Source organism: Tauraco erythrolophus, chromosome 1 (genome assembly GCF_009769465.1).
Source record: "Tauraco erythrolophus isolate bTauEry1 chromosome 1, bTauEry1.pri, whole genome shotgun sequence".
Classification (NCBI taxonomy): Eukaryota; Metazoa; Chordata; class Aves; order Musophagiformes; family Musophagidae; genus Tauraco; species Tauraco erythrolophus.
In genome coordinates, this window is record NC_141465.1 from 60,307,307 (window position 1) to 60,335,019 (window position 27,713).

General features: G+C 37.7%; 1 protein-coding gene across 5 annotated transcripts in view; it reads left to right on the forward strand.

The window, feature by feature from the left end:
• Positions 1-27,713, forward strand: part of HERC2 (HECT and RLD domain containing E3 ubiquitin protein ligase 2) — a 116,868-nt gene that overhangs the window by 6,465 nt on the left and 82,690 nt on the right. For all 5 annotated transcript variants that reach the window (XM_086619248.1, XM_086619255.1, XM_086619241.1 and 2 more), the window contains 4 exons: positions 5,603-5,717; positions 14,370-14,507; positions 25,180-25,399; positions 27,090-27,190. In XM_086619248.1, the coding sequence (XP_086475374.1) occupies positions 5,603-5,717; positions 14,370-14,507; positions 25,180-25,399; positions 27,090-27,190 (574 nt within the window). The remainder of the gene's footprint in view (positions 1-5,602; positions 5,718-14,369; positions 14,508-25,179; positions 25,400-27,089; positions 27,191-27,713) is intronic.

The window sequence follows — 27,713 nt, forward strand, 5'->3', positions numbered from 1 at the left end:
AAGTGGCTTATGGATATTTTAAATCCATATTGACATTCTGTGATTATGAAGTCACTTTCTTGAACTTCCAGTGCAGTTATATAATCAGGAATTCTACCTAAATCAATCCTTGTCCTTTTGTGTTGTTTTCTTTTCCTGGCTTCATTTTTCTTGAGTTAGAGTTAGCTTCCTGTGCTTTCTGCAGGAAAATTTAGGAAACCACATCAAGAACGTGATCTGCTGTACCACATGGTGTAAGTTTTGTCTGACTTAAACAGTTGACTTTAGAACAAAATCACAGCTGCTGATTATTCCTAAAATAACTTATTTAAAGCAAAATTGCAGTAGTGCTTTGAGAATACTCAGAAGCTTGTCCAATTATGGTTGCAAGATTGGATTTTCTTGAAATGTAAAGAAATATTAATGCTAATGCCTTGTTCTCTAGAGTTGATGGAGATGGACAGGAATTTCATGGCTGGCCATGTTGGAGGATGATACCTGCATATGCCAGCAACCAAACTAGATATCTCTTTGACTTAATTAAATGTTGTGCCAGACAGAATAAATTACAGTTTAACTGCAGAAATAAGATTAGTAAAAGATTAGAGTGGGGGCTGCCCAGTTTAGAGTACAGTAGAACTTAACTTTAAAGTCTCCTTAGGCCCTTGCTTTTTCAAACTGGGATAAGTGAGTAGGCCTGAGGCTTAAGTGTGTGTAGGAAGTATGACTTTGGTGAGATATGCCTTACAAGTGCAGAGATCAAGACGTGGTCTGGAGATGAGAATGTGTGGCTTGGGGTTTGTGAAAGTAAGGTGCGTAGGAGATGTGGATCTGTGGCTGTGGTCTTAATCAAAGAGGAGGTTAGGAGATGCTGTGGGAAGAACAAGGGAAGATTTTTGACATAAGGAGTGGCACTTGATTTGGTGGAATGAGTAAGAAGATTGAGAGCACAGGCCAAGGTTGTAAGGCAGTGGATAGTGGCAATGGAGCACGGAGCTGCTGTCGTCTCAGTCTTGGGAAGGCAGTGTGTAGGTAGTGGGGCAAGTGGGTACTTGGGGTCCTTGTGGGGTTTTCTACGGAGTGTACATCTCTGGAACTGTTGGCAGTTGCAAAAGTGCAGTAAAAACTTAATTATTCTTAATTTGTTAATTTGCTGAGTTTTTCAAGTTTGTCCCTTCAAACATTCACAAATGAAGGTATTAAATTATTAGAGGGAAAGATGTTCACATAAATCAAACAATCTAGTGAGAGAGCGTTAGACTTAAAACACAGGTAGGTACTCTTGTACTTGCAACCCCAGCATGTCAGAAACAATGAAGACACCAAATGTGTTTTTGTTCTCTTGCACTGCACCGATTGCCTTGTGAACTTTCTTTAAACAATCGAGTGGAAGAAGAGCCATATTTTTGAAGAAGAGTAGAATTTTTTTTAAAATAGAATCCAAAGAGAGATGTTTTCCAAATTTCTCCTGAACAAAGTTCTGATTTTCCTGTCTCAGACTTGGATATGTTGATAGATTCCTTGCAAATGACTGAATGCAAGAAGTATCAGTGGGAGCAAAAGAAGAAAGTAATATGCACGTGTGCTAAGATAGTCTTAAAACACTGTAGAAAGAAAGAAAAGCAGGATTGTGTCATCAAAGCAGATATTTGACTTTTCTACCATGCAGTTGACTTACTGTTATTATCAGCTGCTATTTTCACAGAATCACAAATGGTTGAAATCAGAAGGTACCTCTGGAGGTCATTTGCTCCAACCCCGCTGCTCAAGCAGGACCACTTAGAACCAGTTGCCCAGAACCATGTCTGAATGGCTTTTGAGTAGCTCCAAGGACGGAGACTCTACAGCTTCCCTGAGCAACCTGTGCCACTGCTTGGTTACTCTCACAGTGGAAGTGTTTCCTGATGTTCAGATGAAGCTTCCAATGTTTCAGTTTGTGCCCGTTGCCCCTAGTTCTACAACTGAGCATTACTAGGCTGGCTTCATCTTCTTTACACTTCCCCTTCAGATATTTATATACATTGATGAGTTCCCCCCTGAGCCTACTCTTCTTGAGCCTAAACAGTCCCAGCTCTCTCAGTCTTTGCTTGTAGGGGAAATGTTCCAGTCCCTTAATCATCTTTTTGGCCCTTCATCGGACTCTCTTCAGCATGTCCATGTCTCTTGTACTGGGAGACCCAGCATTCCAGGCGTGGCCTTACCAGTGCTGAGTAGAGAGGAAGGATCACCTCCCTCGACCTGCTGGCAACACTCCTCCTGGTGCAGCCCAGGACACCCATTAACCTTCTTTGTGGCGAAGGCACGTTGGTGGCTCATGTTCAACTTGGGACCCCCAGGTTCTTTTCTGCAAAGTTGCTTTCCAGTGGGGTCCCCCTCAGCATGTACTAGTGCCTGGGGTTGTTCCACCCCAGGTGCAGGACTTTGCACTCCTCCTAGTTGAACTTCAGGATGTTCCTGTCAGCCCATTTCTCCAGCTTGTCGAGGTCCCTCTGGACAGCAGCACGACCCTCTGACATATTAGTCACTCCTCCCCATTTCTGTTGGTTAAGTGAAATAGTTCTCTTGAGGGAGTTATGAAGCTTCTATTATGGTTACAGAATTTTGGGATCATGAAAATGCTTAAATAGTTTATCACTTAAAACCTCATATTGTTCTTTTGCTTTTGGCTATCATAGTGGCGATTCACTGTTTAATAAGTCTACTGAACATTGAGTAGATTAACAGTGAACTTGTTACAGCTGGAATTGAGTTACCCTCAGTTACCACAGATGACTTGGATGTAAATGCTGTTTCTTAATTTTCCTTTCAGTTGATTGCTTTGATTATTGCTACAAAAAAACACAAAAAAGTGTTCCTTTACTTTCAAATGTGTCTCTTTTTCTCCCCTCCCCCAAGACACGCTCCACTGGCATAATGTTAACTGCAACATGAATAGAAGCAAAATTGTTTTTCTGAAGGCTGCTTAGGGTGTAAGCTTCCATGTGAGATACTTGGAGAAGAGAGAACTCTCTCTGACTTGTAATCTTGGTGGCTGCTCTATCTTTATGCAACATACCAAGAAAATGACTTTGATAAGAATTTGAAGACCAAACCCAAGGCAGAAGAAATTTTGTTTACGTTTTCAGTTTTTAGTTGCTTGAAAGACTTGAGTAAACTGTGCCATGTGACAGGAATAGAGGTTAAAATGGAGAAAGTGATTCTACTTTACAGCAATGTTTACAAAAGTAGTAAGTTTTCTGAAATAAAACAAAGCTGCATTATGAAGAACCTTGAATTCAAAAAGCCTGTAGGCCTTTAGATTGTGGGCTTAAGGGCTGTAAAAATAATTTTCCCTACCAAGATGATCCGAGAATCTAAAATGAAATGTATGAAAAGACAGTTTATCAGACAAAAATCTTAACTTTGTGAAAACCATAATTTATTATGCAATAGTTCCTCACTCACTGTTTTTTCAAGCTTGTGTTTTAGCATAGGTTAGCATTCAACAGGAGACTTAAATAAAAAATATTTTCTCATATATGAGCCAAAAATAGTGAAACAGTTGTGTTTAGCTATTTTTGTAAGAAAAATCTTGTGAAGAATAATTTCTTTAAGTGCCCCACTAAAGTATATGACCACATCTGATGAAGGAGAAAGTGAACGGGGTTTATTTTTTAAATATTTATAGACTGAGAACAAGGTAAGAAATTCAGTGAATGGTTAGGGGTTTTCTGCATTGTTGAAATGCAGCTTTGCTTCAGGCTCTTCCAATTTTTTAAAAATTAAGGCAAACGTAATGCTTTTCTCGAAACACATAATCTTTGCCAAAGCTGTACGTGCTGTCTAACTCTGAAGAACAGGGACCGTACCTGTCAGTGAAGCATGATCACAGTGTAATTTTGGTGCTGCACAATTAATAAATCACAAATAAGTTGAATAACATCTTGCTCATGCTGTGTGACTCTTTTTCCTCTTATCCCCCTGAGCTCAGCAAGTGACAAATATGTACAATATGTCAGCTTGTATTTTATGCTGAAATTAATGATTGAAATCATTAATATGTGTCGGAGTGAATTTCTGAAGTATGCAATATGAAGTCAGGAAACTATTGTGGTAATTTAGTATGTTACAGTGGTGTCAAAACATGCAACTTGTCTTCAGTTCTTCATGTTGACTGAAATCAGCTAGATCAGCGAATGACTTCCTTGCTGGTGGTTATGACTCTTAAAACCTGTAATCCTAATGATTAAAATATCTTTAGGAAGTAGATAAAAATAAAGTATAAGCGATCTTCTGTGTATAACGGTAAATATTTTATAGCAGTTATGGTAAGTAATACAAAGTAACAGCTTTGTATTACTCCTCAGTTGAAACCTTTTGGATTTGAATGCTAGTTACATAACACAAAGATACTTTTGAATAAGCCTTCAGCAGGTTGGTGGTTTTTGTTGTGGTTTTTTTTTTTTTTCTTAAAGTGTCTCAGCTGCACTGCTTTGGTATGCTAAAGGTATTCTGTTTTTCAATTTCATGTACTTCCCTCCTCCCTTATGCTTCACAGTTGCAAATTATAGCCTGGTTATTATGGAATTTGCTTAGAACGTTGCTGCCTGTTTTGCCGCGTTTTATAAAGCAGAGAAGAACAATATCGGTAGAAGACAAGTTGTCCTGGTCATTAGGATTCTTCAAGGGAGACCCAAATTGATAAATCAATAGGAGACTTGTGTTACAGCTGGTGCTTTCATGAGCCCTTCCAGCTAACACAATCCTGCCATTTGTTCTATGGCGAGTACTTGTCCTGTTGCACATGTAGTGCACTGGGAACTGGCCTGGGCTGAGGTGGCCCCTTGCTCATCCCCTGGCCACAGCTGGTTTTGGTCTTGATCGATTCCATAATCTGGTTCAGCAGACCATCAGTCATGTGCATTATTCAGCATACGAGAGGGACATTACAGCAGCTGGAAGGAAGAGGGAGGGCTGTGAGCAGTGCTTTGCACAGCAGGACTGGTTTGAACTGGTTAAATACGTTTATGAATCTGTGCCTTGATGTCATGTGTTCTGGTTGAGTACCCATCTCTTCAGTTGCTGGTTGGGAGAAGGGACTGTAGTGACTTTCTTCGTGCTTTTCCATTTTATGACTTTATGCAGCTTGACTTTGTTAGGATAGCTTTTCCTGAAGGCAAAAAGGACACCGCACCTCATGCCCCCTGGATTATTGCATGATCTTGTCTTGAACATGTGGATAGTTCTGAGGTGACCAGTTCCATGCTTTTGATGAGAATTTTTTACCAAAAGGAATTTAATTTTGCTGTATTTGAGCCTACTTGAAAGTTACTGTTCCGCGCTTTCAGTCTGAATCATAGAATCATAGAATGGTTTGGGTTGGAAGGGACCTTTAAAGGTCATCTAGTCCAACTTCCAAAAAAGAAGCATAGCTAGAGAATCAGAGATCTTGAAGATCATTTAAAGGCCTTATACACGCACCGCCCTGCCCCCCCCTCCCCTCCCCGAACATACTGGTGAAATGACACGTGTTTACTTTGTTCTGGGACAAAATATAAAATCTGATGTATTTTAAATGTTAGCTTGAGTTGACTTGAGGGAAAACTGTTGTGTGTAACTATATGTAATGTAATATTTTTAACAGCTCGCTTTTACACGGGATGGACTATGTGGCTTGTGGAATGAAATGGTGAAAGATGGAGAGATTGTTTATCCCGGAACAGAGTTGACACAAAGTGGTGAACTACCTCCAAGAAAAGGTATGGATTTTTAAATTATTTGTTTTATTTGTTCACTTTTTCTTTCATCTTGATGATGAAAATGGAATTCAGATTTCATACTGTCACGAAACTTTGCATTATCATCACCTGTCTATACAATTTGCAGGTGTTCATGTTTTGAATTAAATACAATTGAAACTGATTTCTTAAAAGTGTACAGAAAGGTAATGTCTTAAGCCTTCAAATGAAGACTAAAATCTGTTCCAGCCTTTTGAAATTAAACTTCATAACTAGACGTTATCATGAGAGAGGCTTGGCAGTATCCTTTTGTTTAGTATGCTTGGTGTATTTACAGCTGAAGCCTTTGTTTAAAGGAAGTGGACTAAGGAATGGGATAAAGCTGATACTGCTATTTCTAATTTTGTTCACGATCTTCATAAAGTGACTAATAGGTCAGCTAAAAAACTGTCCACAATCTGACTGAGAATGTAGTACTTTTTTTTTTTTTTGTCTTCTAGTGTACTTGAGAGCAGTTCAAACACTGCTAATCCTACAAATGACAGAGTAATGCATCGATTTAGAGATATTCTTTTGATGGCAGTGGATTTGGTGGATTTTGCTTCGTGATGGGTTTCGCCAAAATGGAGTGATTCTGCTCTTGCCTTTTTTACTTCTGCTGCTTCTGATGTTCTTGTGACTCCTTATTGAACATAAAACTAACCTGATCAAAAAAAGAAAAGATTTGTGTTTCCTCATCTATCTAAAATGGGCTTACCAAATGGTCAGATAAATTTTGTCAGTAATTCATGTGACTCCCAAATAAATCAGGCTCTGTCTAGGAGATGAGTGGAAGTACAGCCTTTGGTGGCAGTGAACTATTAGTTCAGCTTCTGTTACTTCATGTACTGTACTGTTGGATAGACAGGATATTTCAAACCGGTAATGCTTAAGTCCTTATAGAGAGGGTTTTTTTTCTTGATACCTATGATTTGTCTTTTTTAGAAAAGGGGAAGAAGGTTTAAGTAAAAAAAAAAAAAATTCTTTTGACTAGACTAGACGAATTTATTTCTACAGTAAAGAAGCTAAAATAATTTGCTTACGAGAGGAGAGTGAATTATATGTTATTTTTATCAAGAGCGTAAGCTTCCTAGATTGTGGGTGGCCGTGTGCTATAGTGAGGACTAGAATTATACTTCTAACTGTTTCAGACCTAGAAAACTTTTTTGTCCCCCTTCTGATGCTGGCCCTGTTGAATATTATTGTTGACATTGGATGAAAATACAACTGATCTTATCAGAAGGGCTACTACAGCAGCTTCTCATGAAATGAGTGGAGATAGTGTAATATTTTTTTCTTAGGATTGACTAGTTTCATGTCTATTACTAAAAGACATCATAAACTTGATGCACTTTAGGGTTATCCCCTAAAATGAACTTCACGAAGTGCTTTTCCATTCAATGACAGCTCATGATAGAGGTGTTGTGATGGTCATGGTATAATGTTTTGACATAATCTGTTGCCACGTAAAAAAAACCCCAAACATCTATAATGATAATAAAGAGAATACATTAAAGTAAATACCTGCTTTACAGATGAAATTGATTCAATTTCCTCTTTTCATGACAGATACTTACACATTGCTTTTAGAATTGTACATGTGCTGGTCTTTGACAGAAAACTATTCTTCTGTCATGTTTTTCTGAAATATCTTTATAGCTAAGTAGCCACAGAGAATTGGGATTTTTGTTTGTTTTAATGCTGTAGTGCTTTCAATGATTCTGAGAAAGCATATAGAAAGATGACATAGGATAATTGGTTTTTGTTTTCAGGGGAATCATTAAAATGTCAACTAGGAAAATGCAAGCTGTCAGTTCTGATTGAAAACGTAGACAGCAGTATAAAGTAAAAAAACCAGAAGTGCTAAGCAAGTCGGTCATCTGTGACTGCACATGTTTGTCCACACTTGGGACACTGATTCTGAATAATGATGTGAAGCTTTTTTTAAACTGTTGAGTGTATGTGTGTACACATGACTTGGAAGGATCAAAAAGGTATGAAGTGTTAAAGACTGTAGGATACTGTTACTTAAAAAGACAGAAATTCTGATAGTTTACTGTGAAAATAAGGCATTTATTTTACCTTAAAATGTCAGAGGTCCAAGTTGTGATGAGGCTTTTGAAAGCTTTCTTGTATCTGTGTGTGTTGGGTTTTTTTGTTTGTTTGTTTTTCTTTAAAAAAACCAAAACACCAAGACTGCCACTTGTTTCCAGTACTGTGTTGTGGTGGACTGACCTTAGCCAGCTGCCCATCCAGCTGCTCGCTCCCTCCTCCTCCTCCTCAATGAGACAAAAGGAGAAAATAAAATGGAAAAGCTTGTGGGTTGAGTTAAAGCCAGGGAGATCAGTTACTAATTACTTTCATGGGCAAAATGGGCAAATTAATCTTATTTATTGCCAATTAAGATAGAGTTTGATAGTGAGTAACAAATATAAACATTGAAACAATGCCTTTCCCTTGCTCTTCCTTCCCAGGCTCTCTTCCCAAGTTCTTGACTTCTCTAGCCGCCCTCCACAGTGGCACAGGAGGATGGGGAATGGGGGTTGCAGTCAGTCTATAACGGTTCATCTGCTCTGCTTCTTCTTCCTCATGCCCCTGATCCAGCATGAGATCTCTCCCACAGGCTGCAGTCCTTAATGGACTGCTCCAGCATGGTCCTCTCTATGGGCTGCAGAATACCTGCCCCACTGTGGTTGTCTTCTCCCACCTCAGGGAAATACCTGCTTCGGCGTGTTCTCTTCTGTGGGCTGCAAGCGAGCATCTGCTCTGGTGCATGGAGCACCTCTTCCCCCTTGTTCAATGACCGTGGTGTTAATATGCTGATCCTTGCTTTTTTTTTTTTCTGCCTGTCCGTTAGTTTTGTCCTTTCTCACACATGTTCCCTGAGGTGCTACTGTCTTGGCTGATGGGCCTAGCTGTGCCCTGTGGTGGGTTTGTTGGGACTACACTCATACCAAAACCTGGCCATCTACACCCAATACATGCATATGGTAGATTAGGTGTAAATAATGAACAGATGCAGAGCTCCATTCTGAAGTGAGCATTATCTGACTCTGTCAGCATTTTATGTCCTTTTTGCCAGGTTCTTTGACTAGGGGCTTGTTCAATATATTACAGAAAGATTAGAGTTGTTTTAATATTTCGCAATTTGTTCCATGATTTTGAGATTTTTTGAGATGTCTTGATTTGGCATGGTCTTTAGTTTTGCCTTTATCAGTAATGGGATCGAAGTAGTGACAAGGTGTTCCTGGCTAAATGTTCAGATAGTCCTCAGAGACTCCACAGAATGTGCTCCTTTGTCTGTGCTGGCTGCTCTGCAGTCGTTTGGCCTGAACTGCAGGCCTGTGAAAAGATAGTGTACAAGATGACTTGGAATCCCCTTGACTTTGTTTTTGCATCTGTAAAGGTAGCACTGGCTCTACATACATCAGTTTTCTGACACATAGTGATTTTCTTAAAAATTTAAATAGTGAATTGCACTTCAATAGCACAAGTATTCTGTTGTTTTGTTCCTCTGGAGGGATGAAGTGTAGGTATTATATAGCACAGATTGCATCTGTTCTTTTTCACAACTGGAGTGTCTATCTTCTACATACCTACTGCTAAAACACCTATTTCTTGAAAAGCTGCAGTTGACTGGAAGTTTGAATGTAGCTTTTTCAGGCTCTTAACTCTTATAATTAATGTATGAGTTCTGCTTCAGTGGACTTAGCCTTTGTAAGTGCCATTGTACTGGTCTGCAGGATTGGTAAAATATAACCATCTTGCTTATTAAACTTAAGCTTTGAGAAGAAAAAGCTAATCAAGGCTATTTTTGATCGGAGTTGATCAGACTGTGTATTTGATTCCATTAGGCAGTAGTGAGTCTTGCAACTAGAAAAACTGGTGTCAATTTGCACCTCTGAACTTGCAGCTTGAATTGAGTTCCGTGGAATTAAAATCTAGAGTATTTCAGTCTGTTTAGTTGGTAATTAGGTTTTTTTTTTTGCATAAATGATCTACAAGTGTAGTTCAAGAGGCGAAGTAAAAGTACATAGCAGTAATCAGATTTATATCCGACCGAGTGCTTTTGTATTAAAAGCAATATATTTTAGTCTCAGTATTCACATTCTGCTGCTATATTGACTAATTTGAGATAAGAGAGGTTGCTGTAAGTAGTCTTTTTTTATTCAGGCTGTTTTAAGAAGTTTTGATTTATGCTCATACATTATAACTTTTTTTCTTCACTGGTGCTATAGCTCTCTGATGCTGACTGGGCTGCTCAGAAAAGGCACTTCATTCTTTCAGGGGATATCAACAGTGGCAATAGGCTGGAAGAACACGCTATTGATAATGAGAAGCATTCCTTTTGTCTCTAGGAAGAATATGCAAAGAGTATAATTTTTTTCCACTGTTAGGAAGAACATTTGATTAGGAATAACCTCTTTGTTTTTTCTTCATGGCACTTTCAGAAAAATGCGTTTGGTAGGTGTGTTCAGCAGAACATATTTGCTTGTTTCCCAATATCATCTGCGGACACAGCTGTGACAGTAGTGATGTCCAAATACAGGTGCACTTGCAGCATGGCATATACTTAAAAGATAATCAGGTTGCCCTCAGGAAATTTGGAACAGATTAATATCTTGTATAATAGAAGTTGTGTGCTGAAAATAATAAAAAGTATTAAATAAAGTTATTCTTTCCAAAATTTTAAGTTAGAAAAATATTACTGTAAATTTTTAAGACATATGAGTCAACTACGCACTACACGTCTCTGTTTTTTGTGGGTTTTAAGCTCCAGGGCGAAAACATAAAATCATCAGCCTCATGTCTCTCTTCTGCCTTTGGTAAACACTGAGTCCCCTTTTCTCTTCTGTTCCCTCTTGCCTGAAAGTCGGACCTTTGTCAGCCTAGTACTGTTGGATCTACAAACCTCATTCAGTGTTGCAGCTGCAAATAGATAAAGTCCAAGCACCACAAGCGATTCCAGAGAAGCTGGCAGAAACCAAATCTTTATGATAAGAGTAACGGTATATGGGAATTGGTTATGGATGCTACTGTTCAGACTGTATATGTATCAAACTGTAATAGTGAGCAGGTGTATAGGCTGGCTCCTGCTTTGAGCCACCTTTCTTGTGTATGAAAGACCTTGTTAAAAATGAGAAGTGCCTCTCTCGTCTCCCTCTTTTCTTCTTCCCCCGACCCAGCTATATTGGCTGTACCCAGTGGCTCAAGTGTTGAGTACTCAGCTGTGGATTATCGTACTCTTTTTGCAGGACAAAAGGAAGTCTGTAGATGCCATTGAACAGTTTGACTTCATAAGTGTAAAATGCTTTATTGCATATTCAACAGATAATTTAAAGAATGCATTAAAAAAAATAGTATAGCGGGGAAGAAAAGAAACTTTCTGATTAGGGTTAGGAGATCAGAATCTTCTGTCCTGTGGACTCCTATGCATGGAAGGCTGTGTAAACATGGTTTGCAAATGGTTAGACATGCATCCTTACTTCACAAATAGCTATCAGTTGAAGTATGTGTGTGTGTATATATATGTATGTGTGTGTATATATATATATGAAGAAAAGCTCTTTAATAGAGAACAGATTATTATTTTGTATTGCAGCTGAAGTATTTCCTGGATCTGGGACTACCAAATGCTATTTTAAAGTGGTTGTAAAATACAGCCCTTGCCTAAAGCACACTGTGTAACTATTTGCCTTGTGCTTGGCAACATCTGTTGGGAAACTGTTGCAGGCTTTTTCTTTCTACTGGGGGATTCCTAACTGTGTCAGTTTATGGGCTTTTAAGAGCCATACAGGTTGGTACCGCAATGAGTGCTGGAGACAACTCTACAGTGTCAGTTATTTTCTTCATTGAATTTGAAATGTAAGTTTCACCTTTAGTTACTTCCTTTTTATCCTCTGTTTATGCTGGATTAGGCTATTGCTGTGCAAGATAGAGCACACATGGTGAGCTACTGCCCTTTGGCTTGGGAGCTCACTCCTGATGGAGGATGTTACTTCAGTTGCTCAGTTTTGACTGGCTAAGCATACCTGCCACACCTTGAGGGCTTAAGGTTGTAAACCAAAACATAGTTAAGATAAAGTTCTTGCAGGGAAATGTTACACAGTTGTTTTCCCCCACCGCCATATTCATGCTTCTGCCTGAGAAAAATGAATTTAAAACAGGTTGTCACACTGTGGCATGTTTTTGCATGCATTGCATTGTTTTGAAAACTGTCTTATTACTTGTTATTTTGGCCTGTGCTGGCTTCACTAAAGGTTTCTTCTTCCCTGCCTCGCTTTCTGAAAAATCTGTGGGGTTCCCCTTTTAAAAATCCCTTTCTCTAAACATAACTGAGCTTCCACAGTTAGGATGTCTGTGTTGCTGCCTTCAGTCTAGACAGATATGAGCTTTGTCCCTTACGGTGCAAGAGTTTTTTTGCAAGTACAATGAAAAGTCTTTGTGGAACAATTTGACATGGGCTTTTAGTGTGATTTTTAGCTCAACTCCTTCATACTTTGCTCATTGCTCCCCTTTTCTGTTCATACACACAATGAAAAAAAAAAATATGCTCCTTGTGGATTTGCATGTCAAGGTTGTTTTTATACAATACAAAGTTTAAGTTTCAGGCTGGATCAGAACCTTCTGTGTTTGCAGTGAGGAGTTGGGCAAAATGACTAGGTTCATAGCCCTTTGTTGTCATGCTTTGCCAAGGATCTGTTAGAAAGTGTAACAAGTTCTGTGACACTGAAGGCTGCCTGTGACACATAGTATCTTGGCACAACACCTTTCTACCCACTAACTAAAATTCCAGACCCTGTGGAGTGTGCCTCTAGGTATGTGGGTGAGTGGAGAAACAGTGAGATTATGGTGTTACTGTGGGAATATTCTGAACTGCTGGGGCTACACAGGGTCTGTAGTCACTGGTTTAACTCCATAATGGAATCTGTGCCTTCAATATTGTTTGTGCTTTGGAATAGGAACAGCTGGATTCAGTCACATTTTGGACATGTGCCGTCATGCTGATGGCCGCTGTATTATTGGCTCTTTCTTGGTATTTGAGAGAAATGGTTATACTCGCTATGATTTCCACGTACAGGTGGGATATCCAAACTCCTTTTTCCTGTTCTCAGGCGACCCTTGCTATCCCTTCCTTAGCCCACAATCTCGGCTGCAGCATGCGTGCTGCAGTTATGTTTCTTTTTTTTTTTTTTTCCCATAAGCCTTCATCTGCCACCTCCTGAGCACTAGTGTGTGTTTTAGGTTGGTTTTAATTTAAAATCTGTATAATTAAGTCATCTTAACAAGATTTTTTTTTTTTGGGGGGGAGGTGCTGTTGTCTACAGCCTAACAGATTTTTAACAGAGGCAGTTGCAGATCCAGTTACTACCAGATTAGGCGTTCACTTTTTTCAGGCCAGATGGAAAGAACAGTTGAATGTTTTTGCACACTGTGATAGGTGTGTTTTGTATGTTCTGAGGCAATGAGAGCCTTTGATCTCCAAGCAGGGTCATGGTCGGTCTGAGGCAGGCTGCAGTCAGATGTGCTGTGTCTGGCTGCAGCTGTAAATCTCTTGCTTATTATTGTCTTCTGAAATATGCTGATATAAATACATATGTTTTGGGTGGGGTGGATGAGACAGAAAAAAAGGCAACATTCTAATGCTTATCTGGCTTGTGACTGGGATGTTTGGAGGGGAGTCTCTGTTGACTAGATTGACAGATAGGAATGCAGGAGCAGTCATTTTTAAGAGCCTGGTGAAAATGACTGGAACTCAGCTCTTCATAGGTAAGTTGCAAATGCTGGACTTGAGGAATTTTGGGGAATATTTTTTGAAAAGAAGGTCAGGGTGAGGAAAGCAGTTGCCGGTGTGGCCCTTAATTACAAGGCAATCTCATGCATTGAACTGACATGTATGCATGTGGAAATCTATATCCCCAACATGAATAAGGAGAGACTTTGAGCTGTCTGGTTCTACTGTGTTTAGAAAATTGGGACTTTGATGCAGCCTTTGATTACAGAGATAAGTGGCTAATGTCTGTGTTCTGTCTTCATGAAAGCAGTCTCAAAAGGATTGCAAATGCTGTTTTGTTGCTTGGGCAGAAAGTGGGTGGTATTATTTTCATTACTTACTGGTAATTCCTAACATGCTAAATATGTTATGGATGTTGAAATACTGCTGCATAAAATTAATATAAATGCCAATATATATCTCTCCTTGATTTTGAAATTAAGGCAATTGCTATCTTTTTTTCTGTATTGGAATATAAAAACAAGTAAATACAGAAACGCGAATAGTTGGGACCAAAATCTAGCTTAAAGTGCATCCTTTGTGATACTGTGTGTTGCAAATCCTTTGCAAGTCTTACGTCATGCTATTGATACTAAGTGTTCATCCTCCCTAGGAGGTTACTGCAGTGATTTCTGGATTCTAAGGTCACTGTCTTATGAAATGTAACATGAGACCTAGCACCTGTGACAGTTAACATGGTAAAATGCTACTTCCCTCCACCCTGTGCTCTTAATGACATACAGTATTATTGTAAATTTGTGGGCCAGGCATTTCACCTTTACATTTCTAATCTAGAACTGAAATCAAGGGAAAAGTAGCTTCACTGGTCTTTCTTATTTTTTTTCCCTTTTTTTCTTTAGATGATAGCACTGAATGCCAAACTGCATCAAAGAAAGAAGAGCAAAATGACAAAGAAAAGAAAGATGAAGAAGAGACTCCGCTGCCCACTTACAGGGCCAAATCGATTGTTGAGAGTTGGGTGTGGGGCAAACAACCAGGTATTACAGCTGTTTTGGTCATTTTCACTGAAGCATTATGTATTCTATATTGATCACTGCTTTTGCAGCATCAGGAAGTAATTGGATCAAATATACTTGATGACAGATGCATCTGTTAGGTTAGTGGAATAAGTTGGATAAGTGGTTAACTGTGATTTAAGTTAAACATTTACTATAATTACTTTCAGATTTAATTAGACTCATGACTTGAAGAGTCAATTTGCACCTTTCGTGCTGTGAAATGTTAGGATCTTTTCAGAATATTTCTTTTCAGTTACAGGCATTGAAAATAAATTACTTCGTTTCAGAAGCCTGAACTTTCTGCAGGCAATAAAGGTTTAATAGGTGATTTTTCTTTTTGATTGCATGGTCTGGTAGATAAGTTTGAGTGAATCGTGGGAGGAAGGTTGAAATAGTTAGTTCAATTAACTGTCTGTCCTGACCTTTGCCAGTAATCTCACCTGTGACAGCAGTGGAAAAATGGATTGTGTTCACATCTTCATGTATGGATCTATAAAATACTGATTTTGATATTGATGCCAGTTGAAGTTCATGGCTGGCTGTTACTGCAGTGCAGCAATTCATTGTCTAAAATCGTCCATGTTTAAAAATAGCAGATCAGAAGAAGCTTCACTTCAGTGGTTTGTTTTACAGTTCTGGGGCATGATATTGCCTGATCCAGATGTTGGCATGTACAAACTTCAGAGACATCTGTTGTGCCCCTTTTCCTTTCCCCTCACCCAGAAGCACTTGAAGATCCCTGGGAAAAGTATTGTCTCTTCAGGGCCAGAATCTGCATCTGTGTAGCCCATTTTGTAGGGAAGCTATTTGCTGAGCCACAGGGCAGCTGCTAGTCTGCTGTCCTCTACTCTGTGCCAGCCAGCTTGCTCCCTTTTCTTAAGGACAGGAGGACAGATGGACTTGCTGTCACTCTAGTAGCAGGACAGAATTTTGCAATGCAGGAGGAATGAAAAGAATTGCCACTACAGTGGAATGGGGAGTGAGAATTGAACGTGTTGAAGAGATTTAAGCTGAAGGTCACATTATTTTTGTTTTACGTTTTTATTTAGTGTTTGTTGCTGAGGAGTAACATAAAATTGTTTTACAAAATGGTAATCTAAATGCCAAGTATCTTAACAAATTTCTCCCAACTGACCAAGGTATTTGAGACAAAACTTAGCCTTTAAGTTCACTTTCCAATTATTTCTTAAAAATTGAAAAAACAGTTGTTGAGGAAAAAAAAGGATGTATGTTTGGAGTTCTCAGAAAGAAATAACTTACTCTCTTGTATTTACTTTTAGTGCTTATATATAGTATGGTTTATTGGTGCACATATTCTAGAAATAACTTATGAAGACTTAATTTGTATTCCTTGGTTGCTGTTACTGTTTGTACTTGAAGTTTGCATCACGTAGCTGTGACACACAAATTCTTAAACTGTACTACAAACACACTTGTGGATTATTTATAGAAGTGTTACAGGTGGCTTTTGTTCATAATTGTAGGTGACTTTTGTATTTGTCAGAAATATAGCTAACAGCTGCCTTTTGAGCCATCCTAGTTTTTTATTTGGAAAAAATACAGAGAATTACTTTAATTTTGATGCTTTGTATAAGTGTTTCATAAAATGAGGGAAACAGTTTTCAGCTTTTCTTCTGCCATCCTACATAAAAATAAAATGAACTTGTGAACATTTGCCTGTCAAAAGCATGAACGAACTTTTGAAAAGGAGAATTGTTTCTTAAATATATTGTTGCTGATCAAGTAAGAATTAAAGACTTAGTATGTTTTCATTTATGGTTTATATTCCTTTACGAGTAAGGTATAATTTGAAGAGATGAGCTTTAGTTATGTTACAAAAAGAACTGAAAAGGCATTTGAAGTCTGTATTTCAGGTCAATACCCTGAACTATTTCTACTGACTTGAATGATTTACAGTCTTACACTATGAAAATAGTATCTAGACGTTAGACAGTGTGTGTATCTGTGTTTTAGAAGTGCTGTAATACAATCTTACTTTGCTAAGAACTGTTGAACTTCAACAGGCTAATCCAGGTCAGTGGGCCTTGTGACATTGCTTCCTCATGAGGGCTGAGAGATTTTGGGAGCACACAAAAAACCCCTGTTCATAAAATGTGTTGAGAAGCAGTACTTTTTGTCCCCCTCAGCCCCTCTCCCCTTGTTTTGTCATCCTGGCACAAGTTCAGAGGAGCAAAACAGTTTCGCTAGTTCTAATTTATGCTGGGGATCGCTACTCTGCCAGAGCAGGGCAAAAAGGTCATAGGGTTTTTTTTGAAGTGATCTTATGCCAAGTTCTGTAAAAACACGTAAGATAGTAACAAATACATGGGTAAGTCATTATTTGACTTGAAGGTGTTTTTCTTTGTCTCTTGCATCTTAGTGTTCATCCATTTCATATTCAGCTCTTAACTGATGTCAGTGTTGAACTATTCAGGCTTCGTTTTTCAGGCCTCCTTTGAAACATCGTCCTCCATCCTGTGCCTACCAGGTTGTGTGTTCATTAACCAGTTCTTCTGATTCTTCCTAAAAATCTTGTTTTACTACTTTCATCAGTTTTCTTTTCTGAAAATACTTGTTTGTTTTAGCATCTTATATGATCTGGAGATAAGTCCAGGTGTTCATCCCTAGATAGGGGAAGAAAAAGAGGAAACCTTTTGAAGCGGTTGTTCAAAACCTACAGAAAATAGAACAGTATTTAATTTTCTTGGGCTTCTTTTTCTTAGTCGTGATATGCCTAAGGTTGGCTGTATTGAGTCAAACCAAAGGACAGTCTAGTCCAATGCTCTGGCTACACAGCACATATAGCAGTAGCTAATCGAATAATGAGGTCCCATGTTTATGATACGTTATTTGTAGCCTGAGGTGGTGGTATGGGGGAATGTGAACGTGTGTTTGGATTCCCTCCTCCTTTTATTTTACTGGAGCATATGTATGCATGGCATAACTTAATAGGCTTTAATATTTTTGATGTTGATTTTTTTCCATTAATTTGTCTGTTCCCTTTTGAACATTCTGAACTTTAGCATCCACAGCTATATGTAGCAAGGAGCTTGTAATTCAACTGTTTATCACCTGAATAGTATCTCTTCCTTGTCCTTGACTTGATTTTGGCATCTCTTGGTTTCACCTAATGCCCTGTTGTTCTTACGCTGGTAGAGGCAGTGAGTGATTTTTCCTTACTTGTCTTTCCCAACACTGGTGGGGTGTTTTTTTTGTGTTTTAAGAATTCTGTCATAATCGCCACCCAGTTGTACCTTTCCCTCACTGAAGATCTTATTTCATGCAACTTCATTGCATACAGAAGCTATGCCAAGCACTTAGTTCTCTATGTTTTTTTTTTTTTATATATATATTTTTATGCCAGGGAAAGTGGGTTGGGAACTGTGTATACTACTTTGGCTGTGGATACCTCATGGATTTCATGAAGTGGCATAATGATCTCTGCTTTTCATTCTATCTGTCTTGATGCCCTGTTTTTCCAGCTGGTGTTGTACAGTGGACCTATTTCTTCTTGGATCTACCCTGCTGTAGTGTCAAGATCTCTTTCCTGAGTGGAAGGTTGTTTGGAGCCCCTTTAACAGGAAAAGCAAGGCACTGATGCCCTTGCTCATCAGTGTATATCTACCATTTTATTGCTCACTTAATTAATTGTCTGCATGTTTTGGCAGTTGGCTGTCATCTTTACTAATGTAGTACCAACAGACTTAATGACCTATTTTTCTCCATTTCCACACAATTTATGCATGTATGGAACAGCAGAGGAGTTTACACAGGTTTCTGTGGGACTTGCTATTGTTGTCACTCCTAGGCTTATACTGGCTATTTATTTGTATTCCTTGATGCATTCCATATGCATCTCTATCAGTCTTAAGGGTTCTAACCCTTAACATGTAATATATGTCATTATTGGATATTTAGAAATATCTTCGGTACACTGTGTCTTTGTAGACATAAAATCTGAGAGATCTGAGTATTTTTGACTTCCATCCAAAAGTTGATGGATGCAGTTTTCCCGTAAGATCAATCCTGTTTCGTCTTTTGTTGTTGTTGTGGTGATGTGGTTTTTTTTGTTGGTTTGTTTTTTTTTTTTTGTCTTTGGGAAGAAGCACTGGCTAAATCTTTCTCAACGATTAAAATTGTAGAGCCAGCTCACTTTGTGGGTATAATTGAGTATTTGTTTGATACCACTTGAGATCAGGTAATTTTTATTTATTGAAAAAAAATAGAAACAGCTCAAGAGGTACAACACAACTGTGTGTGTAAAAACTTAACTTCAAAACCTATTAAATAGATTATGGTTCAAATTCACTATAATCTGATCTGATTTCATATGTTTAAGATAATAAATATTGCATACTTACAAAGTTACTGTAAACTCACGTTAGTTGCTATCTGACTACAAAATGCTACTTTCTACTTCAAAGTTTCCATAGGAATGCTACTGTTCTCTTTCCCCTGTAGGACAAAAAAGTGAATGAGGAAATGATCGTAGTGCAAACATCCTTAAATGAATAAGCAGTGTACGGTTGAAGTAGGAATACAGTTTTTCTTGTCTGGTCAGATCTGTTTTTTATTAGCAGTGAATTAAACTATTATACTGGTAAACCAGTGTCGTGATGTAGCACTTCTGGGGTTTCCTCATGTATGAGTGAGAGCTTGTTTACAGGCAGTACCACATCTTGTTTTTCTGATATTATTAGTATAGCTGATTGCACTAAGAAATGCTTTAGAGGCAGTACCTAAGGAGGCAGGTTAAAATTACCCAGGTGAATTCAGTGAGATATTGTCGAGATAATTGTCGCTACCAAGAGCAGTCAAATCTTGCTGTGTTTGCTTTGTGGGAGAGAAGGAGACATGCAGAACTTCCATCCTGTAAGGGCTGTTACGTGATTAAATCTAAATTTGTACTGTGTACAAAAGTAATTAAAAGCAGTTATGGCATTGAAAAAACCCTGGTTTTAACCTCCTTTCTAGAGACATTTTCTACTTTAAAATTTCTTCATCAATACTTTTAAGTTTAGATTTAGAAATCCTGATAAAAGAATGGTTGTTAGAGGATGAAATTTGACCTCTTCTGTTTTACACTTCTTGGAACTCCTTCATCCCTGTTTTTTCTTTTACTTTCTTACCACCTGGAACAGATTTTAACTCGCCTCCTTGCCCCCCCCCCCCCCCCCCCCCAGCTTGAAAGCTCTTGTCCAGCTCCAAGTATCTGTCTGGTTGCTGCTGGGATATGTGCATTTGTGTGTATATTGTTACACAGATGCATGAGGCTCAGTTCTTGCTGTTTTGTTCTGTGCATGAGCGTTTGAGCATCAATTTTAAACAAGTTTTGCTCATGATATAAAGCTTGAAACTTAAGCACCCAGCCACATCATGAGATGTGTTCTGAATGTGCTTGCGACTCTTCATTGTTTCTCCTGCGGAATGCTAATAAGGTGAGGTCTGCTAATAGTCATCTTTTGGATGGAGGAGCAGACAGAAGGAAGCTAAAAGCTGAATGCCCTTTAGGAATTATATTCTTTGTTGGTATTTAATAATTTTAGTAGCATATTTAGCTTTTTTTCTGAAGGAAATTATGTGTTATGTGATTGCTTTTTTGTCTTTCCCTCTGACTTCTGAATCTGCTCATTCTGTGGTGATGGCTTGCAGGGCCATTAGATGTCTGTTAAGCCAAGCCAACTGCATCCTCTGTCTGCTCTTTGTCTAGTGGAAATACCATATAGTGGAAGGGGAAAGAGGACACAAAATTTACGAATCTCTAGGAAATTAGTTCTGCTGCTGACAGGAATGTGGGCTCTTTATAACAGCAGATTCTTGCCAAATTCTGCTGGAAATTCTAAGTCTGAAATCTCTCCACACCATAACATCCGTATTTGCCTTTACTAAAGCTTCTGACTCAACTAAAGTCCTTGAACTTTTCAGCTTGATATTGGCATTTTTAAGGTCCTTTAATTTACCAGTTAGAAGCATATGGTGTTGCCTACAAGAGCTAATGAAATAAGTGTTTAGAAACCATTTAATATCATATTTTTTTTTCAGCTGTTTAAACAGGAGGAAACATGACTTCAGATAGGCTACCTGTCTTATTCTCGTGTCAGATTAGTGTTCTTGCTGTGGCTTCTTGTTTAAGAAGTTACTGTCTCCAGCTACTTGTTTTGTGTGTCCCCCCCCCACCTTGTTTTTCTGGCATACCTAAATAACGTGTCACTTCTTAACTCTGTTCTGTCAAATGATCTGGGTTAAATGCTACTGGTATTTTTCCTTCTAATGCAGAGAACTTCTGGCAGGAGGACTTAAGAAGTGAAGACATGTAGTTATGTTGGTTGCTGAGGGAAGGGAGAGATGTGATAAATTTTAACAGAAGTTGGTAAAATTCTTACCTACCTCTACTGCTTCCAGAAACATATCTGACTGTAGTTATCAGTTAACAAGTATTCTGCTAATGGTAGCTTGAGAATTTAAACTTGTATGGTATGACTTCAACCTTTATATTGTAGGTATGAATTAGGTAAATAATGTGTCTCCACCTTTCATAAAATAACTGACAAAGCAAAGCATTGCAAGGGATGGTTAGCCTCAAGGGCTGGCATAGCGGCATATGAACAGTTTTGTTTAAAGAGTTCCCTGTAACCTTCTCAGTTGAAATTTGAATCGTTACTATTAATAAGCTATTCTCTCATTAGTCTATTTAGTTCATTGGTAGTAAGTGTTGTTCAGACTTGAAGGTTTATTGAAAGCAATTTCATTGGGTTGATTTCCAGATATATTTAAATCTTTCTAAAGATGAATCAAATTTTTGTAAAGATAAATTAACTTATGGAATAAGAGAAGATTTAAACTGAGGAAGTGTATAGATATCTCTCATTCGAAAATAGTATTACTTTTATTAAAACGAGGCAGTCCTGGATTCAGTTTTGAGATGCCTGAGTTACAGGTTTATTATAACCTGTTCCAGTCTTTACTGCACTTTGCATATGTACTTTTGTGTTCTTGAAATGTTAAAGAAGTATGTATAAAATATTTAAAAGTAGAATTACTTAGTTTTGGTAGAAAGCCTTCTTAAAATTGTAGCTGTTTGTGACTTTGTAGACAAGGTGAGAAAGTGGAAAGAAAAGAATTTTATTGCAACTAAATTCAGTAAACTTAAGTTTATGCTTCATGCAGGTAATTTTTATATGGGTTGAATCTTAGTGAGATTAAATCATATTTTCCATTAGAAAAAATATTTTTGCATGCAATGTTTAAATATTTGAAAATAGTTCAGGTCTTCTTATTACTAGTTTCTGAATACAAAGACTTTGTAATTTTTAAAGCTAATCACTTGAAAACTGAATTATTTCCAGGCCTTTTGCTTCATAAAAAGTGAAGACTGAATTTCAGTTCATTCCTTTTCTAGCTGTTGTATTCTCTTAATTTGACTTTGTTTTATTTATTGACTTCATTGTCAGGAAAGCAAAATAACTTGCTTTTAATATCCCTAACTTTAGAAAGCACTATTGTGAGGTTTTGTTTTGTGAAACGTTGCATAGCACATGAAACTATGGACTGTTTTTGTATTGAACCGGAATTGAACCTTCGAGGTATTTAAAATCTACAGTAATGTTAATTTTTTTTTTTGTTAAATGAACCTGTTGTCCTATCAAATTATTGAGTAGGATGTTGAATATCTTACAGGTGACCTGCAGTATGTATTGCAGAATCATTAGGAATGAATTTTGTAGGTGCTGCTATGAAATGATTTTATTTCTGCACAGACACAATATCATGTGTGTATGCGGTGGCCAGCTTTAAAACCGGTACCGCTTGGCGTGTGTGCATTGTATGTGCTTCCACAGGATTCGCTTTTCTATGCATTCGGAGTTCGTACAGTAGTTTGTGTCACCTATTGGGCCAGAATGGCTGGGATGCTGGTAACAGCAGTACTGTGGTGACTGAAGGTAATGTGAAATGTTGGCAGTTGTAGACTTTTAGGGAAACTTGCTTGTGAAGTAATTGCTGGAGGATCATAGGTGGTCTCTGCCTGTCCTAAGTGTTTCTTTCCGGTAGTCCCCGTGACACATGTTTAATGAGCGTATTATTTTGAAATGGAGGGCTTTTTCATCTAATTCTTCAACTCTTGGAAATAATTTTAGAGAGTGTCCACATTTAGATAACTTGCCAGCCAGGAAGGAATGATGAATGTGGTAGCTCCGTATTACTTTATAGACCCTGCTTGTTTTCTGGTACCTAGTGCTTCATTTCCATAGCATCAAACATAGACTCTCCCTTCCTCAAACATGAGTGTGAATTAAAGTGCCTTGTTTTTTCTTCAGTGACTATTTCTTTACTTTTCATGTAGATACATGAGATCATGAGGTGGGGAATGAATCAGCAGAATGAAATCAGTTGCTAAAAAGAACAGTGTTAAGAAAAGCCTCTTTGTGAAGTGGAGAGCCATGGTCATTTCTTAATTCATTGTTGTATCGTGTGGTATTTTGAGGTTGATAGCGCTTAAGTGTTCAGGAGGAAAGAAAAGAAACTCCTGATTTTTATCTCTTCTGATGGTTTGTTTAGAGGAATCATGAAATTGGCATGTCAGCATTGACCATGTTCTGTTATGATACTCTGAGGTGCAGAGGCCATGTGCTGCAAGAAGTTTTTTTGTATTGTTGCTTACAAAATAAAGATTAAGGCGCACATAAGATAACAGCAGCAGCCTCAGAACATGTAGCTTGTTTTGTAGAAGTTTTTACTTTGGTGTTCTGAGTAGTGTTAACACAATTCTGAGGGGAAAAAACTCGGTTGTATTTAATGAAACAAAATTTTAGTTGGATCAACCTGCAAGTATGCCAGAGTTTTAGACTGAGTACTGATACAGTCATCCATTAAACCTTCGGAGTGAACTTCTGTATGGCCATAATGTTAAGGGACATTATAAAAGCCAAACCAAACAAATCAAACATGCGTTTGGCAGGCATCTGTTTTATTTATGTGTTACAGCAACTTCAGATCACAGTGTAAAGTATCTAGCTTGTTGATACTTGACTGTGCTATAGAGTTCTTTGAGGAATTTTGTAGGGGTAATATTAAGGGCAGTGTGGCTTTTTCATTATATTTCTTGATGGTTTTGTCATATTTCTTCTTGTTTGAGTCAAGGTAGGAATGTGTATAATAGCTGCGATTGCTTTTTTCTATTTTTTTTTAACGTCTAAAATGCAAGGAACACTTTAGTCTATTCTTACTCTTTGAAAAAACAAGTTGTTCCTCATAGTCAGGTGGAAAGATGTAAATTGCTTCAAGGAAAGGAATCTAGCACATTATGAAATGGTGAAATGTGAGTAGCAACATTGAAAACAGGCTGAGGTGATGGCTGACGACAAACCGTAAGTGACTGTGCAATGTGATCCGGTGGCAGAGAAGGCCGCTTGAATTCTCTGCTGGGTATGCAAAGATGTGTTGCAGAGTGGAGACAAAACTTTGAAGTATTTTGTACAATTACAGTTGCAAAAAAACTGTTATGCCTCATTAGATACAATTTTCAACTCTTGAGACTACTGTAAGTGTGTCTAAATTTCTGTAGCTTGGAGGCAGCTGTTCCAAAAAATGTGTTGTTTTTTTGGGGTGTGTTTTTTTTGGTTTGGGGTGTTTTTTTTTTTTTTTTTTTTTTTTCTAAATGTTGTGTCCATCTTCTCACAAAGACTGTTAAGAATATGCAGAAATATGCTTTTTTTCGTACCCCTTAGCAGATGTCAGTTAAAACAAAGGTACTTCTGTTTAGCAGCCAGGCAACAAATGTGGTTGGTTTAGGGATGAGTACAGTGATTCAGGGCAAAGCACAGTGGGATGGCCCAGTGATCAGACTCTTAATAAAGGGACAGAAAAGAACCTTTCTAAGAACATGCTTTGTTGATGTTTGTCCTAGAAATTAAAGCTAGGAGAATGTAAAAATACACAATTTCCAAATTTTTTTTTTTAAAGCGTTGTGGGTTGTTGGTGGTTTCTTTTGGTTGACACTGTACTTGTTACCATCTATTATTGGATTACTAGGACTTTGGACTGTTGACTGCTTTTTCTGGTTTGTGGAGAATTAATTCTCTAGTGTTGGTACGGAAGTCAGATCTTTTATTTGCTAATAGTACTTGCAAGCATGTTACATTTCTGATGTTATTTGTTTCAGAAGCTAAGCAGCTCTTGGCAGTGATCCTAGAGCTTCTGAGAGTAGTTTTATAACTTCTGAGAGTCTTAAGATAATGCGTATCAGTGCAAAATGAAAGCGTATTCTTGTGGAGACGTATAGGTTGTTGCCTGCACTTGAGAGAAGCCTGACTCTGAGGTCTGATGTTAAGAATTTGTGGTCGAACTTGTGTTTTTGAAACATATAAATATTTCCTATAATGTTTTACTTTCATGAAATATGAAGGTTCAGATGTGTTTGCACAAAACCAGTTTTGATAATAACCTTTGTCTAAACACCTGTTAAGTATGATTGTGATTATGTAATACTGTGAGTTAGAAATGCGCACGTTAAATATGGAATCAGGAAGTTTCACTGGGTTTTGAGGTTCGGACTTCGGGTCAGTTCATAGTTTTCAATTTGTCTTGATTTTTCTTGATACTGTGTATAACAAAGATGAATATCCATAAAATCATGTGTTTCTCTGTTATACAGATGTGAATGAATTGAAGGAGTGCCTTCACGTACTTGTGAAGGAACAGCAAACTCTGGCCACACAAACTGCTACAACAGCTCTTTCAGCTATGAGGCTAAAGCAGAGGCTAGTTATCCTGGAACGATATTTCATTGCACTGAACAGAACAGTTCTTCAGGAGAATGTCAAAGTGAAGTGGAAAAGCAGTAGTATTCCTCTGCCTGCTGTGGATAAGAAAAGGTAACAACACATGCATGAACATGTTAATACATTAGGAAAGTCCTGAAAAGTTTATCAACCTGTGTTTGAGAGCTTAATGTGGTTTCATCCTCCTCGTGAAACATTAGCAGGAAAGAAACTCTTCTTATTTCTTAAGATGGTTTTACATGGTGTTATCTGCCACACAGTTTTCCTCCTTGGCTGATGCTTGCTTATAGCATGTCTGTTGATACTGGTGGGTTTTTACTGTAATACATTGCTGTGGATATTAGTCTTTGGGCTGTAAGTATACTTTTATTGAGGTATTTCTTTTGTTCTGCCCAACTAGAAAGTATAGAGAAGCCTGTTTCAGAAATGATGCTCATGGAGGTTACATAGTTCTAATAACATTAATATATGTTTTGGTCAATATTTGCTCAGTTAAGGGACATAAATTTAAAAATACAAATATATAAAAGTTGAATATAGTTTTCTTCAGGTTGGGTGAGAAATGCTGTAATCATACATTTGATATGAAACTGTTTCCAGAGAACTAACTGAATAAGAAATTGTCTGATTACTTGCCATGTCTAGATAGATTTATTTTTTTTAGGTCAGTAAGCTATCAGATGAGGCATTAAAGAAGCTGTTCAGTAGCTGAACGAGATTGCTGTCTGACAGAACAAGCAATTCAACTAGGGAAATTTTTGTGTTATATTGTCTTTAGCTTCAAAAATGAAAGAAGACAGTAAGTAGATATCATGACTAGTTATTATGAGATTGAAGTTCTGACAATGGTATTCTCTGAAAGTGTGTGGTGGTGTGTGGTTTTGGTGGTTTTTTTGTGTTTGGTTTTTTTTTTTTATTTATTTTATTTTTCCCAGTTCTGACTAAAAAGAGCACTGGTATATTTAAGTTTCAGACTGCTAAAAATTCCTGTTTAAATTTTTTCTCTCTTGAAAAAGTCCTAAGCATTTAACTTTCTTTTGATGTGAGATTAAAAAGAAAACAGAATTGTTGGTGTCTTTGTGAGAGAAAGCAGTAGGGAATCTCCTGTCTTTAAGTACAAAGGAAAGCATACTTAAATTAATGTGATTGCATAAAAAGAAAAGGTAAAAGAAATAGATGAATATTAACAAAAGTTCAAGCTATTTCTTTTCCTTACACACACCAATTCAGAAGCTGCAAAGAGAGATTCGTAACATTGACACTTGAATAGAAAGATAAGAAATGACAAAACTGATGGAATTAATTATCAGTAATTGAAGTTTCATTTAAAAAACCAGCTTATAAGCATAGTTTATGTAGTCCAAATTAACTAGAAGTATAAAATTCCTGAGTAAATAATGAGTACTTGAAGTATCTTACATCTGTGTATTTTGAATACACCATCATAATTTGACTCGGAGTAATTATAGGCACCTTTCTGATGGCAGTCAGTTATGCCAGTCTAGTTTATTTTTTCTCTGTGAAGCTTTTTGATGTTGAGGGTTGAATTGGTTGTTCTTTGAAGCAGCTGAAATTGAATTTTGGTTGTTGACATTTTGATGTTGATCACCTTTGTTCTCAAGAGACAATTACAATTATTTACAAATAAAAATTGTGTGATTATGTATGCATGCATATAGCTAAATTATAAAATTGCCAAATATACACATTATGCAAATAATTACTTATATAAATATATATTATATAAATTATATTGAGACAATGCATATATAATTTTATTTAGCCCAAGACCTGTAGGCAAAGGTGTAGAAGGACTTGCACGAGTTGGATCCCGAGCAGCACTTTCATTTGCATTTGCGTTCCTTCGTAGAGCCTGGAGGTCAGGTAGGTCTACTCTGTATCATATTGCATATATTTTTCATTAGAAGACAGATGATTCATTAAATCGTGTGTGTGTATTCAGTATTTGCATAGAACTATACATTTACAAATGTTAGATTTGCATAATGGTGTTTTATGTTATGTAGTACTATGGCCAACAGTTCTGTTGCTGATCAAAGCCAGCTGTCCAAGCCAGTACCAACGCTGTGTTGGGCTGGGATACTTTTATGCTTAGGAAGGCAAATTAGGATTTCACGAAAAGAACATATTTTTAATGCCAGGTTTCATAAAAATTAGATTTATATCTATATTACTATACAATAGTAGTGGCTTAGAAAAGGAATTTTGAGCAGTAGTGTGAAGCTTGTGCTTAGTTTGTGTACTTGTCAGCGATTGTCAAGTTGCAGAGATTGGCAGAATTGTCATGGGTGCCACCTTAACCTCCCTGTTTGTCTCAGTCTGCACTGTTAGTTCACACGGCAGCTGTTTGGCTCGCTCTTGGTCCAGCCAGCCCTAGTTCTTCCGA